The sequence below is a fragment of the Labrus bergylta genome, chromosome 12 (assembly GCF_963930695.1).
Source record: "Labrus bergylta chromosome 12, fLabBer1.1, whole genome shotgun sequence".
Taxonomy (NCBI): Eukaryota; Metazoa; Chordata; class Actinopteri; order Labriformes; family Labridae; genus Labrus; species Labrus bergylta.
Genome location: NC_089206.1, coordinates 21,667,974 through 21,682,917, shown reverse-complemented (window position 1 = coordinate 21,682,917; position 14,944 = coordinate 21,667,974). Strand labels below are relative to the sequence as shown.

Below are 14,944 nucleotides of genomic sequence, written 5' to 3'. Positions count from 1 at the left end.
TGGACTTTTCTCATCATTGGGGGATTTGTAGACAGACTAGTGACACATTAGTGTTAGAGAAACATGGAGAAGTGGATTTTGCAGAATATGTGACCTTTAAGTCATCAGACCAACTGAGTACAAAACAAACAACACACTCCAAAAGCTCCCTCTTGATAAGTCAGCACAGGTGCTTCTGATCTTCTGTGAATGAAACGGTGGAAACATGCAGCTGTTTGTTGTCTCTCACTGCATCACTGTGTCTGTTTGCTGTCGTTCTCTTAGTGGGAAGAAGTCAGTGGCTACGATGAAAACATGAACACCATCAGAACGTACCAGGTGTGCAACGTCTTCGACAGCAGCCAGAACAACTGGGTACGCACCAATTACATCCGCCGCCGCGGAGCTCAGCGTATCCACGTTCAGATGAAGTTCTCAGTGCGAGACTGCAGCTCCATACCCAACGTCCCCGGCTCCTGCAAGGAGACCTTCAACCTGTACTACTACGAGTCGGACTCGGACACGGCCACCAAAACGTCCCCGTCCTGGATGGAGAACCCCTGGGTGAAAGTGGACACCATAGCTGCCGATGAGAGCTTCTCCCGGGTGGATCTCGGGGGACGCATCATGAAGATCAACAGTGAAGTCCGCAGTTTTGGACCCGTCTCTCGGAATGGCTTCTACCTCGCTTTCCAGGATTATGGCGCCTGCATGTCGCTCATCGCCGTTCGAGTATTTTACAGGAAATGTCCCCGAGTGATTCAGAATGGCGCCGTCTTTCCCGAGACTCTCGCCGGAGCAGAGAGCACCTCTCTGGTGGCGGCGAGGGGAGTTTGTGTTCCCAACGGGGAGGAGGTGGATGTACCCATCAAGCTGTATTGTAACGGAGACGGGGAGTGGATGGTACCGATCGGACGCTGCATGTGCAAAGCCGGGCACGAGGCGGTGGACAACGGAACAGTCTGCAGAGGTAAGGAGCCCAATAATTCTGCTCTTAATTTCCCTTTCACCATTTCATTTCCCTTTTCCCTACCCGTATCTGTCAGAATCTGAACATTTGATTCCATCGACTGAAAACACGTGGTGGCCACATTTGAGATTTTTTTGGACATTGTAGTCGAATAACTTTAGATTAAAGGCTTTATATGTGATTTTTTGATCCAGCAGATGTCGCCCTTGAGCACCAGCATGAAACCAAAACAACTTGCGCTGCATTGTTGTGTTAGCATGCTAATGCTAGCGATCTATATTATGCTCGTATCTTCACACTGCATGTAAATTTACGTTGAAATGAGCGTGATCTAGAAGCACAGTTAAGCAGTGAGTACAATATGTTATTCTTCTTTTCTCTAGTCCCTCAATTAAACAACTTTTTTACTCGAGGGGAGGAGCCGGCCAGCTGGCCGTCCCGGCGATGTAAACAAACTGAAGATATGACTCGGAAAACTCGGAAAACATCACAGACAGTGGGACTCGGGTGTTACACCCGTTGTAGACAGTCATGACTCAGAGTTATTTTCAAAGGATATACTTGATTTATATCACATTTAAGTGTGAAAAATCACATATTAAGCCTTTAAAAGAGAAATGCGTGTAAGTCTGTCCACCACAGTCCATTGTGTCTGTGGTGGACAGGGTAACAGGTGATGTTAAATTGCCCGTGGGTATGAATATAAATGTGGCTGCTTATCTGACTCTATATGTCAGCCATGTGATTGACTGGCGACCAGTCCAGGGTGTAACCCCGCCTCTCAGCCAATGACAGCTGGGATCAGCTCCACCCCCTCGCGACCCCGAACAGGATCAGCAGTATAGATGATGGATGGAAAGGTTTCATGTGCTGAGCACTTTACACCACGCCTAGCTCTAACAGACTCCCATCACTGATAGATACCAAAGCTACTTTGTCATGCTGCACAAAGGATAGTCTCTTTTCTTTATTTGTCACACTTGGCTCAGTTAGATTGGCCAGGATCAAGTAAAAACAATCACAAGTTGAGGGAGGGAAAGAGTAGATTAAAATCAGTGTATACTTTTAGTTTCGCACGACACTCAGTCCTACCTTGTTTGACCCGTCCATCTGCCTGGCCCACTGACCCGAGCAGATTAACAGGTCCATAGGGTACCATCATGTGTGTCTGTTTGAGAAGCCAGGGCTGTGAATAAGCTTCTGTATTTGACGACTTGTGAGTGAGAAAAGTGGCCGCTCTCTCTATTGGATGCTCCAAGGTGCCAGTGACCAGGAATCTGACACATAAAGGATGGATGATGACCATTCTGTTCAAGGGAAGAGACTGACTCAACATGTACCATAAGTAAAATAATTTAGTAATATCTAACTTATTTTCCACCCTCAGTATTTTGCACACTGTTTTACGAGCAGATTCACTTCAGATGTGCCTCCCAGACCTTCTCGTGTGTGCCTGCCAGATGTGCACAGTGCTCCTGGTATTTAAAGCCTCAATCTGATCCATAACATTAATCCTGATCAGGCCCTATACTGTGTCTTGGCTGAGCGAGGACTTTACATGTGACATGATCCTCTTAAACACACAACACAGGACAAAACATAGCATGATGGTCTTCAAATGAGGGTCAAAGGATTTTCTGACTACACTTTCTCTCTCAGGACTCAACGGCTGATTTATTCGTGCATCACATCGCAGGATTAAGCTTTACGGCTGAGTCGGATGTGTCCAATGGCATGTTGTTTACGATGTGATCCTCAGTGCAGCTGAGTCTTTTTAAGAAGACTTTGAGCAAGACACTGATGATGATGTCTGCGTGTCTGCTCACCTTTCCTCTCTCTGCTCTGCATTGTGTTAGTATCCTGTGAAGCTTAGTTTTTAAGTGTGTATTTCTAATTTCGCATCATTAAAGGAGCAGTATGTAACTCTGACACCTAGAGTTTAAAATGGGTACTGCAGTCTAAATTCATAACATTGTAGAGTGCTGTCTCCCCCCCCCCCCCCCCCCCCCTCTAGAGTCCATGCTCACGCAGGTTGCCATGTGGTGGACACTGAAGCTTCAGTGTTTATCCAGCTCTGCATGGGTCTGTAAACCTTTCTGCGTTCTAACCTCTCTCCATTTTTCAAAAGCATCTCCAATATTCGCCTTAAAACCTCCTACCTTCTCTGGTCCAAACAAATCCAGAGCATTCAGGACCAGAATCTAAAGTTAGAAGGAGGACATACTGGCTGCTGCATTGTTGTCAGAGAAGCCAGCACTTCAACATAGCATGTTTCCTTAATGTCTGATCATATAGTAAGATCACTTTATCATTTCACTCACTACACATCTCACTGATTGGTCCTTTAAAGCACACTTTTTAACCCTAGATGGTCAGGTACAGCATCTTGGTGACTTGCACAAAGCTTCAAAATATGAGTCTCTCTTGCTTACTTGAAAACATGGTCACCCTACCTACAGTATGTAAACATGAACATATTTTCAAGCTGTGCGTATCAATAAATATTCCAAAGTGTTTGTCTTAACATTAACACAGTTAATGGAGTGAAAGTTTGAACCCCTTACTTGTAAGGATGGGGCCACTGATAAGAGGTCTCGTACTCTAAAAAGATGTAAGCACTACACAACCTGTCATGAGTCAGAACTAATTGGTGACAAACCCTTCAGGTCTGTCACTTTAATGGTAACTGTACTGAAGTCCTCCCAGCAGGCAGACACGTGAACATCCACATACTCTCCTCTTTGTTCCGTTCTTTTAGAGGTAGACCGGATCCTGATGTGTCCTGACAGTCCTCATACGCTCACTCAATTAAATCAGAAACTCCACGACCAACGGACGTCTCCTTCATATGTACCAATGACGGTTAGTTTGACTGATGACCCTGAGCAGAGGGCAGATGGATGACATGTGAGATCAAACATACCATACCTGGAAGTCCGTACCCTAAAGCCCTAAAGGTTCTCAGCTGACTGGACAAAAAAAGCGGGTCACAGAACCATCTCCAGTGTCCCAAAAAAAAAAACATAATTTCCAGATATGCAAATTTTGACTGTGAAATAGGGTCCTGCATTTATTTTTTAAGAACGTTTTAGCAGGACTGAAAATATACGGCGCTGCAGAGAGCGACGCCATTAGCTTGATTTCAAGTCGTCTCTGGTCACTTAATGTGACAATATGTCAAACACGAGCATGCAAGGCTCAGTCATCGCTTTTCCCAAATGTTAAAGCCGAGCATACAATCAAAAGACTTTAAAGAGTAAGGAAGCTGGAAAAGATCTGCTCACTGCTCCTGGAGGGAAGTTAGTTATGATTTAATATTCAACAGATTATTTATTAGATTTAACTTCCAAATTGAATTAAGAAAAGACAAAGTTCTCCGGCCTGGAAAGTTAGAAGCTGAATAAATCCATTTATGTTCTTGTCTGGTGACTGATTTTTCCCGGATCCCCCTAAAGTCCTAAAACATATAAAATATATCTTGTGTACAACATAACAACAATAAGTAAGTGCATGTCTTATGCTGATGATGTTATAGTGAGTTGTAGTTCATGCTCGATATAAAGTGACTCTGAAAAGCTGCTGTAAAAAGACTTCTCATGAGTTAGCGATGTCGTGACCTTCTGTCTGTCTTCAGTGCTTGAATGTTTCCTGTTGTCAGTTTGTTGAAGTGTTGGGCTGACATCACGGTTAGGTGACATCATCCATAAGAGGCCGAGCACACGCTGTGCCACATCCGGCCGTCTCTGACCAGAGGTGTCAAAAGTATTCACATTCATTACTCAGAAGTAGAAGTATAGGTAATAAGGTTTAAAAAGACTTCTGTAGAAGTTTAAGTATCAACTCAAGCTTTTTACTTTAAGTAAAAGTGTAAAAGTACTGGTTTCAAAACTACTTAAAGTAAAAAAGGAAAAAGTAATGTAAGGGGAAAAAAATGCCATTAAAAATTGGGTGGGTGTCGGAATGGTATATGTTTATACTTCTCATCCAACCACAATCAAATTCACTCTATCCGGATGGCACGATTTATCTGGATAGGTTTTATTTTTGTTTTATTGTTTTTTTGAACGATGACAAGCCGGAATGAAAACAAGCCGAAATGAAATAGGAGTAATAAGGCTATATTTAAAATGGAATGAGTAGAAGTAAAAAGTCGGCTGAAAAATAATTGCTTCAGTAAAGTATAGATACCCAAAATGTTTTACAGGTAACAGAGTATTTGTACTTAGTTACTTGACACCTCTATCTCTGATACAGTTTTAATTTAATTTAATTTATTTTAATATTTGATTTATTTGCTCATTTCAGTGTTTGGTTTCAACACAATAAAACACAACAAGAAATATTTTCTCATAACACTAAAACACTGTTCATGAGCAAACAGGAACAGGAAGAAGAAAACTTATAATACCTGCCCCTTTCCTAATAACACAAGATACTGTTTAACAGAATAAGATGGCTAACCTGTTGTTTTCTCTTTCACAAAACAAAAAATAGATCAACACTATAGAAACAATCAGTTAGATTAACTCAATACATTCATCATTTCCCAGAACCTTTTCTTTATACTTTCTTTTAAACTGAATGATAGTTGAGCAGCATTTTAAATGATTATTGAGAGAATTCCATTATTTAACTCCATTTACTGAAATTAGTTTTAATTTCACTTTTAAAATTAAATCTCCGTGTATGATCCTCCTCCATTAGATGTAAACACAAACAACTTCTGTACATTTTCGGGTAATGATCTATTTCTAGTTTTCATGTCGCATGACTGATTTTGAAGTCGGGCTGAATTTCCGCTCAATCACACGTTGTGTGCTGTGTAGAGCTCAGGGGAAGCGGGGGGGTAGATCACAGACCAATCAGATGCTCCCACAGTGAGAGCAGAGCCATGAGCCGATTCCCCAAACCTTCTGGATTTCTTTTTTTGCAAAATATCAGTCAGCTGAAGCACCATGGCAACAGCAGCAATGTCTGTTTGACTTTTATATACTTTATTAATCCCTGCGGATTATGGTGTTGTAAAAATGGTTTACACTCTATGAATAGAATTTCCCTCAGGGATTAATAAAGGATGTAAAAAAAAAAAGAGACTTGCTTCTCTCACACACACACACAGGCCTGAATTCCACACATGCACATCCTGTGGACATGATGCATTAATGAAGAGATGTTAGAGCAAGGCTGCTGCACAGGGTGTGTGCCAGAGCTCCTTGGGGTTCTGTGTCTTGCTCAAGGGCACCTTGGTAGTACTCAGGAAGTGATTTTGCACCTCTCCAGCGACCAGACCAACTTCCATATTTGGTGCACATCAGAACTTTGAACCGGCAACCCTCCGCTTCCCAACCCAAGTCCCTTCAGACCGAGCTCCTGCCACCCAAAATATGATGTGTTCAATGTCTTTATATCATTGTCATTATCATTATTATGTCACTTTACATAATATCAACAGTGTAATGCATGTCAGTGTTCATGCAATCGATTCAAACTTTTAAGGCTGCTCTATTTTTCTATCATGTTGTTCGGCTCATTCAATAATACGGCCATTTTTGTGTCAAATTTTTCATTATATTTCAAGTTAGTCTTTTACATCATAGAGTCATACAGGACGTGTTTTATGCCGTGTTCTGCTGCTGACCTCTTGGCCAGGTCCCCCTTGTGAAAGAGATCTTAATGGGTTGATTACCTGATTAAATCAATAAAAAATACAGGAAGAAAAAAAAGGAAATCTGGCTAAATTGTCGAGCTTTCTCCTTTTTTTTCCCCTCTTCTCATCGTCTCTTGTCGTGGTCTCGGAGCATCTCCTCTGCTCCACATGTTCTGACATTTTTTACGACCGCGTGGACAGCAGAGCTGACAGGATCTGAAGGAGTCCCAGTGCATGTCACTTCAATGAGCTGACCTTTGTGAAATACAGACGTCATGAATAATCACGCTCCGTGGGGGAAATGTGGGAGGAAATAGCTCGGACACAGTATTCTAGGATCTGACCAAAACTGGTTCTGATGGCAGCCATTACTGGAGTTATTTTATAAAACTCTCTCTGTCACACTGTACTCTCATATGTAGTTTCTTTATCTCTCCCCACTGTGACTGTATCTTTCTCTCTCACAGCTTGTGTCTCAGGCTTCTTCAAGGCTGCACAGGGAGACCACTCGTGTCTGCAGTGTCCCATTAACAGCAGAACCACCAATGAGGGAGCAACTAACTGCGTCTGTCGCAACGGCTACTACCGCACCGACTCCGACCCTCCACAGATGCCCTGTACAAGTATGTATGCAAAACATCTTCAGCAAGCTGTCTGCAAAAATCAGAGTACCTGCTGCCAACAACAGCTCAAACTTTTCTTCATGAACATCCAAGTGCATCGCTGAGAAATTCCCTAAAAAGATGCACGACTGCACTCAGATAATTTTAATGGCTAAACCTTACCAAAATGTAACCATTTCTTAAAACAAATCATCATCAGGTTTGTTAAGATATTAGGAAACAAAATCTCTTCGTAAGGTTTGAAAAAGGGAGCTTGCACGATGCTGAAGTCTTCCTCCCCTGCTGTGATCAGCTGACAGCCTGCTGGTGGGTTTATCGCTCAGTCACTTATGCAGGGGCGCATGCATGCAAATTAAATTCATTGTTTTTACCCTTTCTATCCCCACAAGTTATATGCACTTGTAAGAAACAGAATTTAGCAACATATAAATCTATGGTAACACTTTACTTTACAGGTCCGCAAATTTAATTGTAATTGGGTGATCTTTTTTTTTTATTTCTTTGAAATTACCCCCGAATTACATGACAATTTGGGTGAAAATTAGCATGTAACTTCTTTGAAATAATGCCTTAATTTATTTGTAAGCAAGTCATAATTGGTAAGTAACTGTTTTTTCCAATTTATTACCCCCAAATTCCATGGTAAGAAGGTGACAATTAGCAAATAATTTATTTTAAATTAAATCACATTTCACCACAAAATGTATGGACAATTATCCCAACATAATTATAATAATAATTATATTTTATTCTATATCATATTATGATATATATATATATATAATTATATTCTGCTATTTCCAGATAAGCAGGTAATAAATTTGAAAAAACAGTTACTTACCAATTATGATTTGCTTACAATTATAAATTTGGGCATTATTTCAAACAAGTTCCGTGCTAATTTTTACCCAATTGCCATGAAATTCGGGGGTAATTTCAAAGAAATAAAAAAAAAAAGGTTGTCTAATTATCGTCTAATTAGCACCTAATAACGACGAACTTTGCGGACCTGTAAAGTAAAGTGTTACCAAATCTTCTTCTTCTTCTTAGCCTGAATCTTTAGGGACTCAAAAAACACAGAAGTCACATTTTAAAGTTAGAAGATTTCATGCAAACTTGTGCACACTGTCTAACTTTCCAAAAATACATTTATTGGCAGTTAGGTCCATTGCAAGTTAGAGATTGTGCACAACTTAGCATTGTCGTTAGCCTTTTGAAAACAGCCAAAATAGTTGATTTTGTGCTTAAGTCCCGCCTCTACTCTCTACCTGATCACTTAAAAACTCACTACAAACTTCACGACTTTTAAGAGTGCCACCAAATCCTGGGTAGTGCAGCAACAACCTTGTACTCATGCTAATTTTGTGTAGCTATTTGCTAGCTCTTTGTGTTCCTTGCTGTACCCAGTTTCCTATTTCTTTTTCCTTTTGAACTGTTTTAATCCTTTACTCACACAAAAGCCCATCTAGAGACGAGTGTTGCAAATCAGCCTCCGCTACAAACACTCTGATACCTGAATAAATCATTCTGCATAGAGAGGTTATTTGTTTTTATTTTGAAAACGACTGTTAAAGGAAAGTCAGACGGGACCAGGGTAAAAATCTGTCCGTCAAACTATTTTCTGTCAATTATCCAGATCCAGGTCAGTGTCGCTGCAGGCTGACAGACATATACCAAACGTCCTTCTCAGTAGTCATGTCCTCCAGCTCGTCCTGTCCTGTTTCTGTCTGTTTGTCAAATAACTTTAACAACACACAGACCAAAGTCAGTTCAGTCTCAACTCATGTTTGTATCGTTTAAAATATTTTTTCAGCAGAACATAGGTAGTGGAATGAACTTCCAAACTCCATTGGATCTGCAGAGTCCCTCTGCACCTTTAAGAAAAAGCTAAAGACCCAGCTCTTTCATGAATACCTACTAACTTAATGATGATGGTCTCCATATTATTGATGATGATGATGGTAATGACGATGGTTTTTGTTTGATAACGATGCCTTAAAAGCTCTCAAGAATGCCGCCAATGTTGTGCTTTGTCTCTGGTCACTTCCTGTCAGCACCTGTGTGTCCAATCGGACTCAAAGCTGATCGTTTGCTCTTACTGACATTGTTCCCTTTTTTCTAGATCCTTGCTTGTGTTGTACTTACTCTCTGATGTACGTCGCTTTGGATAAAAGCGTCTGCTAAGTGAATTGTAGAATTGTAGACATAGATTGTGTTCAGCGTCTAAGCTCCGACCTCATCACTCCTCAGTTTTAATTTACATGCAGACATTTGAGGAGTGATGTGATGAGATCTTAAACCCCTCAGTCGGAGCCGACAGGTGGATGCTGAGGTGGTGGAGTGAGCGCAGTACTGCTGCAGGTCAGAGCTGACATTATAAGGGCAGAGGGAGAGAGAGACTGAAAATCTTGCAGCTTCAATAGACCGCTAATTGGTAAGGAGGTGTTTTCAAGTGCGAGCTAATTCAGGCAGTCAGCTCGGTCCGTTCAGCTCGAGGTGACTGGCTGAAGCGTCTGCTTATTTATTAAAGGCCCGCCCAGAGTCACACACAACACTTGATTACACGGCTTCCTTCATTCTCCAGTTTCACATCACGCTGCACATGCATGTTCTTGATGACCTAGATTTATAATGGAGGGAGAGACTCACTCTCGACAGAAGAGGCAGTAAGAACCTTTGACCCAGAGGTGTTGGCTTGCTTTCAAAGAGTACCTTATATCTGTGCGTACATTATGCATCTTTGTAACCGCTGCACTCTTTCAACCTCCAGTTAGAAAAAGATCTGTGTTCTTCTTTTCCAGCCGTTCCATCAGCTCCACAAAACGTCATCTCCATCGTGAACGAGACGTCTCTGCGGCTGGAGTGGACTCCTCCGCAGGAGGGCGGCGGCAGGGAGGACGTCGTCTACAACATCATCTGCAAGAGCTGCGGCAGCGGGCGAGGGGGATGCACCCGCTGTGGAGACAACGTGCAGTTTGTTCCCCGGCAGCTGGGACTGACAGAAAACCGCGTCCACATCAGCGACCTCCTGGCTCACACCCAGTACACCTTTGAAATACAAGCTGTGAACGGAGTGTCTGACCAGAGTCCTTACTCGCCGCAGTACACCTCAGTCAACATCACCACAAACCAAGCTGGTGAGGCGAGATTAATGTTTTACAAGGCTTGGCCTCACTTTCTATAAACTTAAACCCTGCGTTCCTGCTTCAACACTTTAAAAGTCCCTGCAGGCAAATGTTCCCAAGTAAACCTAGTCTGATAAAAAATTTGGATTTTTGCCAGACTCAGATTATTATGTCTGACAACCTCACAGAAAGGCTTCCGACAGGAATAGACCTTTTTGTTAAAGAAAAAGAAGCTTTTTTTTTCAATTAACAAACAGAAATAACACCATTCTCCTTAAAGTCTCCAGACTACATTAAAGAAAAATAGTATTTTTACATCCAAGAATACAAGTTTCCTGTCTTGATTAGTCAGTTTTTTGTGTTGTAAAAGTATTTTGTTGAATCCAAAACTCACCATTGACAATGCTGAAGTTACACGACTTTGCAAAGACAGAAAATGAAGACAGCAGAAGGTTGGCATCTCCTGTGTTACAGGAGGTAAATATATATATATATATATATATATATATATATATATTTATTTTTTATTAAAAAAGAAACAGGCAATGGGAAAAAAAATACAAGGAAAACTTCTAAACATAAATTATTAGGAGGTAAAATTAATGATTTTTGTTCATGGAGTCTGGTGGCTTTGAAGAGAGCAGCTGTTTGGGGTTCGGGTAAAAAAACAACCATTTTGTTTCTTAACTACAAGTTCTTCTCTTTGTAGGGACCCTTTAATAATGCTGTAACAGTTTTATTTAAAAAAAAAATAAAAAGCTCTCTGCAGAGAGAAAAGGAGAAAATAACTGGACGATCTTTAACTGGATGCATTAGTCCCAAAAAAAAATGTTGTGCCATTTCTGCCAAATTTATAGAAATTAAAAAATGTTTTTGTACCTATCAGTCGTTCTATCAAAAAGAATTGGCCAACTAAATTCACTCTGATCCTGTATTTGATCATGCCTATAAACCCCTCTATTTCAGCCCTGCTCAGAACAGGCTGTTTATGTGTCTGCACCTTTAAATATGTAAATGAGCTGTGTCTGACCACGCCCCCTCTCTGGAAGGGCTTGGGTGTCTCGGTGCTTTCTCGCTCCATGTCCTATTGTTTACGGTGAGAAGGTAGACTCAGAGGGCAGAACAAACAACTAGCTGTGGGAGTGTCACCCACCTGGGGGAGGGGCTACTGCCCTTTGTGATGTCATGAAGGGAAAATCTCCAAACAGCCTGTTTGAGCACATATTTTCTGAAAAGTGGAGCAGGCAAAAGACGGAGAGGATGGACTTTTCTCATCATTGGGGCTTTGTAGACAGACTAGAGACATATTAGTGTTAGAGGAATATGGTGAAGTGGATTTTAGAGAATATGTGACCTTAAAGAGAGTGATCATAAGGAGGTTTAATAGTTTCAGTTCCAGTTCTTCCAGTCAGTGTTTCTTCTGCCTCTAACATGCCTCTTTCTCTCTTGTTTTGTTCTCAGCTCCATCATCAGTTTCCATCATCCACCAGGTCAGCAGGAGCACGACCAGCATCACTCTGTCCTGGTCCCAACCTGACCAGCCCAACGGAGTCATCCTGGACTACGAGCTGCAGTACTACGAGAAGGTCCGTCAGGGCGGATTGTGAACAGGCCCCGTAAATCAAAAAAAGACTTGGTTAGCTATGATTTGTAACGTCACACCGCGTCGATTTTGTCATATACATTTTGTCTGCGCGTTGTTTCAGAACCAAGCGGAGTGGAATTCGTCCCTCACGAGGAGTCAGACCAACACCGCCGTCATCCGAGGCCTGAAACCTGGAACTATCTACGTCTTCCAGGTTCGGGCTCGGACCGTCGCTGGATTTGGACGCTTCAGCGGCAAAATGTACTTCCAAACCATGACTGAAGGTAGGGATCATATTCGCTGCCTGAGCTTGCTAATAGTTACAGGAAGCTTGAAAACAAACGTTTACTGGCAACGTTTTCGATACTAGACCTTTTAAAACTTTTGTGCATTTTAATGTCTGTTCGATTGTAATTTAGCTTTAGGGAACTTTAGTGTCCCCTGAGCACGGGCCCGCTTCGTCCTCAGAGCTGCACTGTGGATGTGGAAGTAGGAAGAGGGTTGTTGTTGGCGTCTCAGAAATAACATAAAACATCCACAGTTAGCAGGATGGAATCAGCCCGTGAGTGGTTGCCATGGTTACTTCTTCTTCTTATTTCTGCTTTTTGGAAGATTTGCAAACCAGCTATGTGCATACTGTCCGACGTTACTAATGTGAACTCAGACCATGGAGCGAGAGGGAAGGGGGGGAGCGATTGTGCTCGGGCACCTAGTGTGAAAACGAGCCAGATACAAGAGGGGAGATGCAGCACAGTGACCTTGGTTGTCGTAGTAACAGCCAACCCTATCAGTGCAGCTGTGACTGCTGTCAGGTCCAAGGAGTGAGCATCACAAAGTAAGAGCAGGTGGGGGGCGCCGGTGGCCTAATGGTTGGTGTGCAGCCCGTGTGTGGAGGCTGTAGTCCTCCAGGTGGGCGGCCCGGGTTCAATTCTAGCCTGGGGGCTCCTTTCCATGCTTTCTCTCTCCCCGATTTCTGTCTCTGTCCACTGATCTTTCTCTAAATAAAGGAATACAGAAGCCCCAAAATGAAGTAACTCCGAACTTTGAGAGCCTGTGACCCTAAGCTTGACCCACTTTAAGATTACATTAATACAGTGTGATCAGATCCTCAGTGAGACGTCTGTTCCTCTTCAGAGATACAGAAATTCTATCACAGTCATAATGATCCACTTCTGGTGAGATGCCAAACCTCATTTCGTTACTCTATACTTGTATATGTGTAATGACAATAAAGTTGAATCTCATCTCATCTCATGATGATTGGTTGCATGCTTGTAGCCACTTCCTATTTAAAAACAGATTGCCTGATGAAGGTCTAGTACTGAAGAGTTGGCAATAAATATTTGTTTGTAAGTTAGACGGTGTGCAGGAGTTTACCCTCCTACGCACCCGTCTTATGAAACAGATGTCAAAGGATCTTTCTGTTTCAGAGTTAGTGAACAGGAATGTTTTCATAGATCCAGTGTGTATTTGAACAAAACTTTCTTTGTTTTCTGCCCCCTCAACCTGCAGAGGAATATAACTCCAGCATCCAGGAGAAGCTCCCTCTCATCATTGGCTCAGCGGCCGCAGGAGTCGTCTTCATCATCGCTATCACTGTCTTCATAATAGTCTGTCGCAGGTGAGCCGATAAACGATCTAACATGTTATGGGACATCACTTAAAGATGGCTTTTATCCAATGTTAGCTGTTAGATTCATCTACATTCATCCAAACCAGTACCTGATTATTTTACCCGGAATAGTTTCGAGTCGGTTTTAACTGGCACAGAGGTTTGATGAACTCTTTTTAACTATGAATCCCCTACGGCCCGTTAACCACTTTATATAACATCTATGCTGAACTGGACCACAGAACATCACCAAACTCGTTCTATTAACTGTCGAATGTGCTTCAAATCTCACAGATTTAATCTAAATGTAAGAAATCCACCTTAAAGGAGTAATATGTAACTCTGACACCTAGTGTTTAGAATGGGTACTGCAGTCCAAATTCTAAACATTGGAGAGAGCTGTCTCTCTCCCCTCCCCTCCTCTCTAGAGTCGATGCTCACGCAGGTTGCCATGTGGTGGACCCTGAAGCTTCAGTGTTTAGCCAGCTCTGCATGGCTAAACTGCAGTTACAGAGAAATCCCAGATCGTCACTTCACACACAGCTCATCAAATCAGAATATCATGAAACATCTGAGTCAGTTGACTTCAGAGATTTTGCAGCAAACGTCTACCTGACAAACCCCCGCAGCCCTGGTTCTCAGTCAGCTGCAGCTTGTTCAAAAAGAGAAAACACAACCTCTTTACGCAGCTTTTTCCACTAGTTCAAAATCCAAACAGTTCACAACCAAAACGCTGAGAAAAGACGGAGGAGAACTGTGAATCTGTGATGATTTTCAGAGTTTATCAACATCTCACCGTCATCATCTTTTGGAGAAGTTTTCTCGTTGTGTCTCTTTAAATCGGTGCACTGAGTGGCTGGTTGTTTGTGGTTGTGTTTCTCAGCAGCAGGAGGAGTTCGGACAGAACAGAGTCCGAGTACACAGACAAACTGCAGCAGCATTACACCAGTGGTCACAGTAAGTATTGTTTGACTCCTCAGTGTTCTCTCGTCGTGGAGGATCTGTTTATGTCCTTATTTTCTTTGTATGTATAGCTTTTTGCTGTCTCTTCTTTTCTCTCTGTTGAAGTGTCACCAGGGATGAAGATCTACATCGACCCCTTCACCTACGAAGACCCCAATGAGGCCGTCAGAGAGTTCGCCAAGGAGATCGACATTTCATGCGTCAAGATCGAACAAGTTATTGGTGCAGGTTAAGATACAAACTGAGAATGCTAACAAATGTCTGAGCTGTTTTGAAGGGCGACCTGTCACAGAACGTATTCTTGTTGTTAGCCTTCATCAGGACTGAGGGGGAGGGGACTGACTATAACCTTGCAGCACGTCATGCTACCGTCTTTTTAACGATATAAACACATCACAATTACGTCACAGAAAACAGTTAACGTCATATATCTCCTGAAG

The 14,944-nt window shown here is 42.2% G+C and overlaps 1 protein-coding gene across 1 annotated transcript in view; it reads left to right on the top strand.

Moving 5' to 3' along the window:
* Nucleotides 1–14,944, top strand: part of ephb2a (eph receptor B2a) — a 48,445-nt gene that overhangs the window by 21,685 nt on the left and 11,816 nt on the right. Inside the window, exons 3-10 of the mRNA XM_065961494.1 lie at nt 265–949; nt 7,064–7,219; nt 10,021–10,356; nt 11,806–11,930; nt 12,051–12,213; nt 13,442–13,550; nt 14,425–14,498; nt 14,610–14,732. Coding sequence (XP_065817566.1) covers nt 265–949; nt 7,064–7,219; nt 10,021–10,356; nt 11,806–11,930; nt 12,051–12,213; nt 13,442–13,550; nt 14,425–14,498; nt 14,610–14,732 — 1,771 coding nt within the window. The remainder of the gene's footprint in view (nt 1–264; nt 950–7,063; nt 7,220–10,020; nt 10,357–11,805; nt 11,931–12,050; nt 12,214–13,441; nt 13,551–14,424; nt 14,499–14,609; nt 14,733–14,944) is intronic.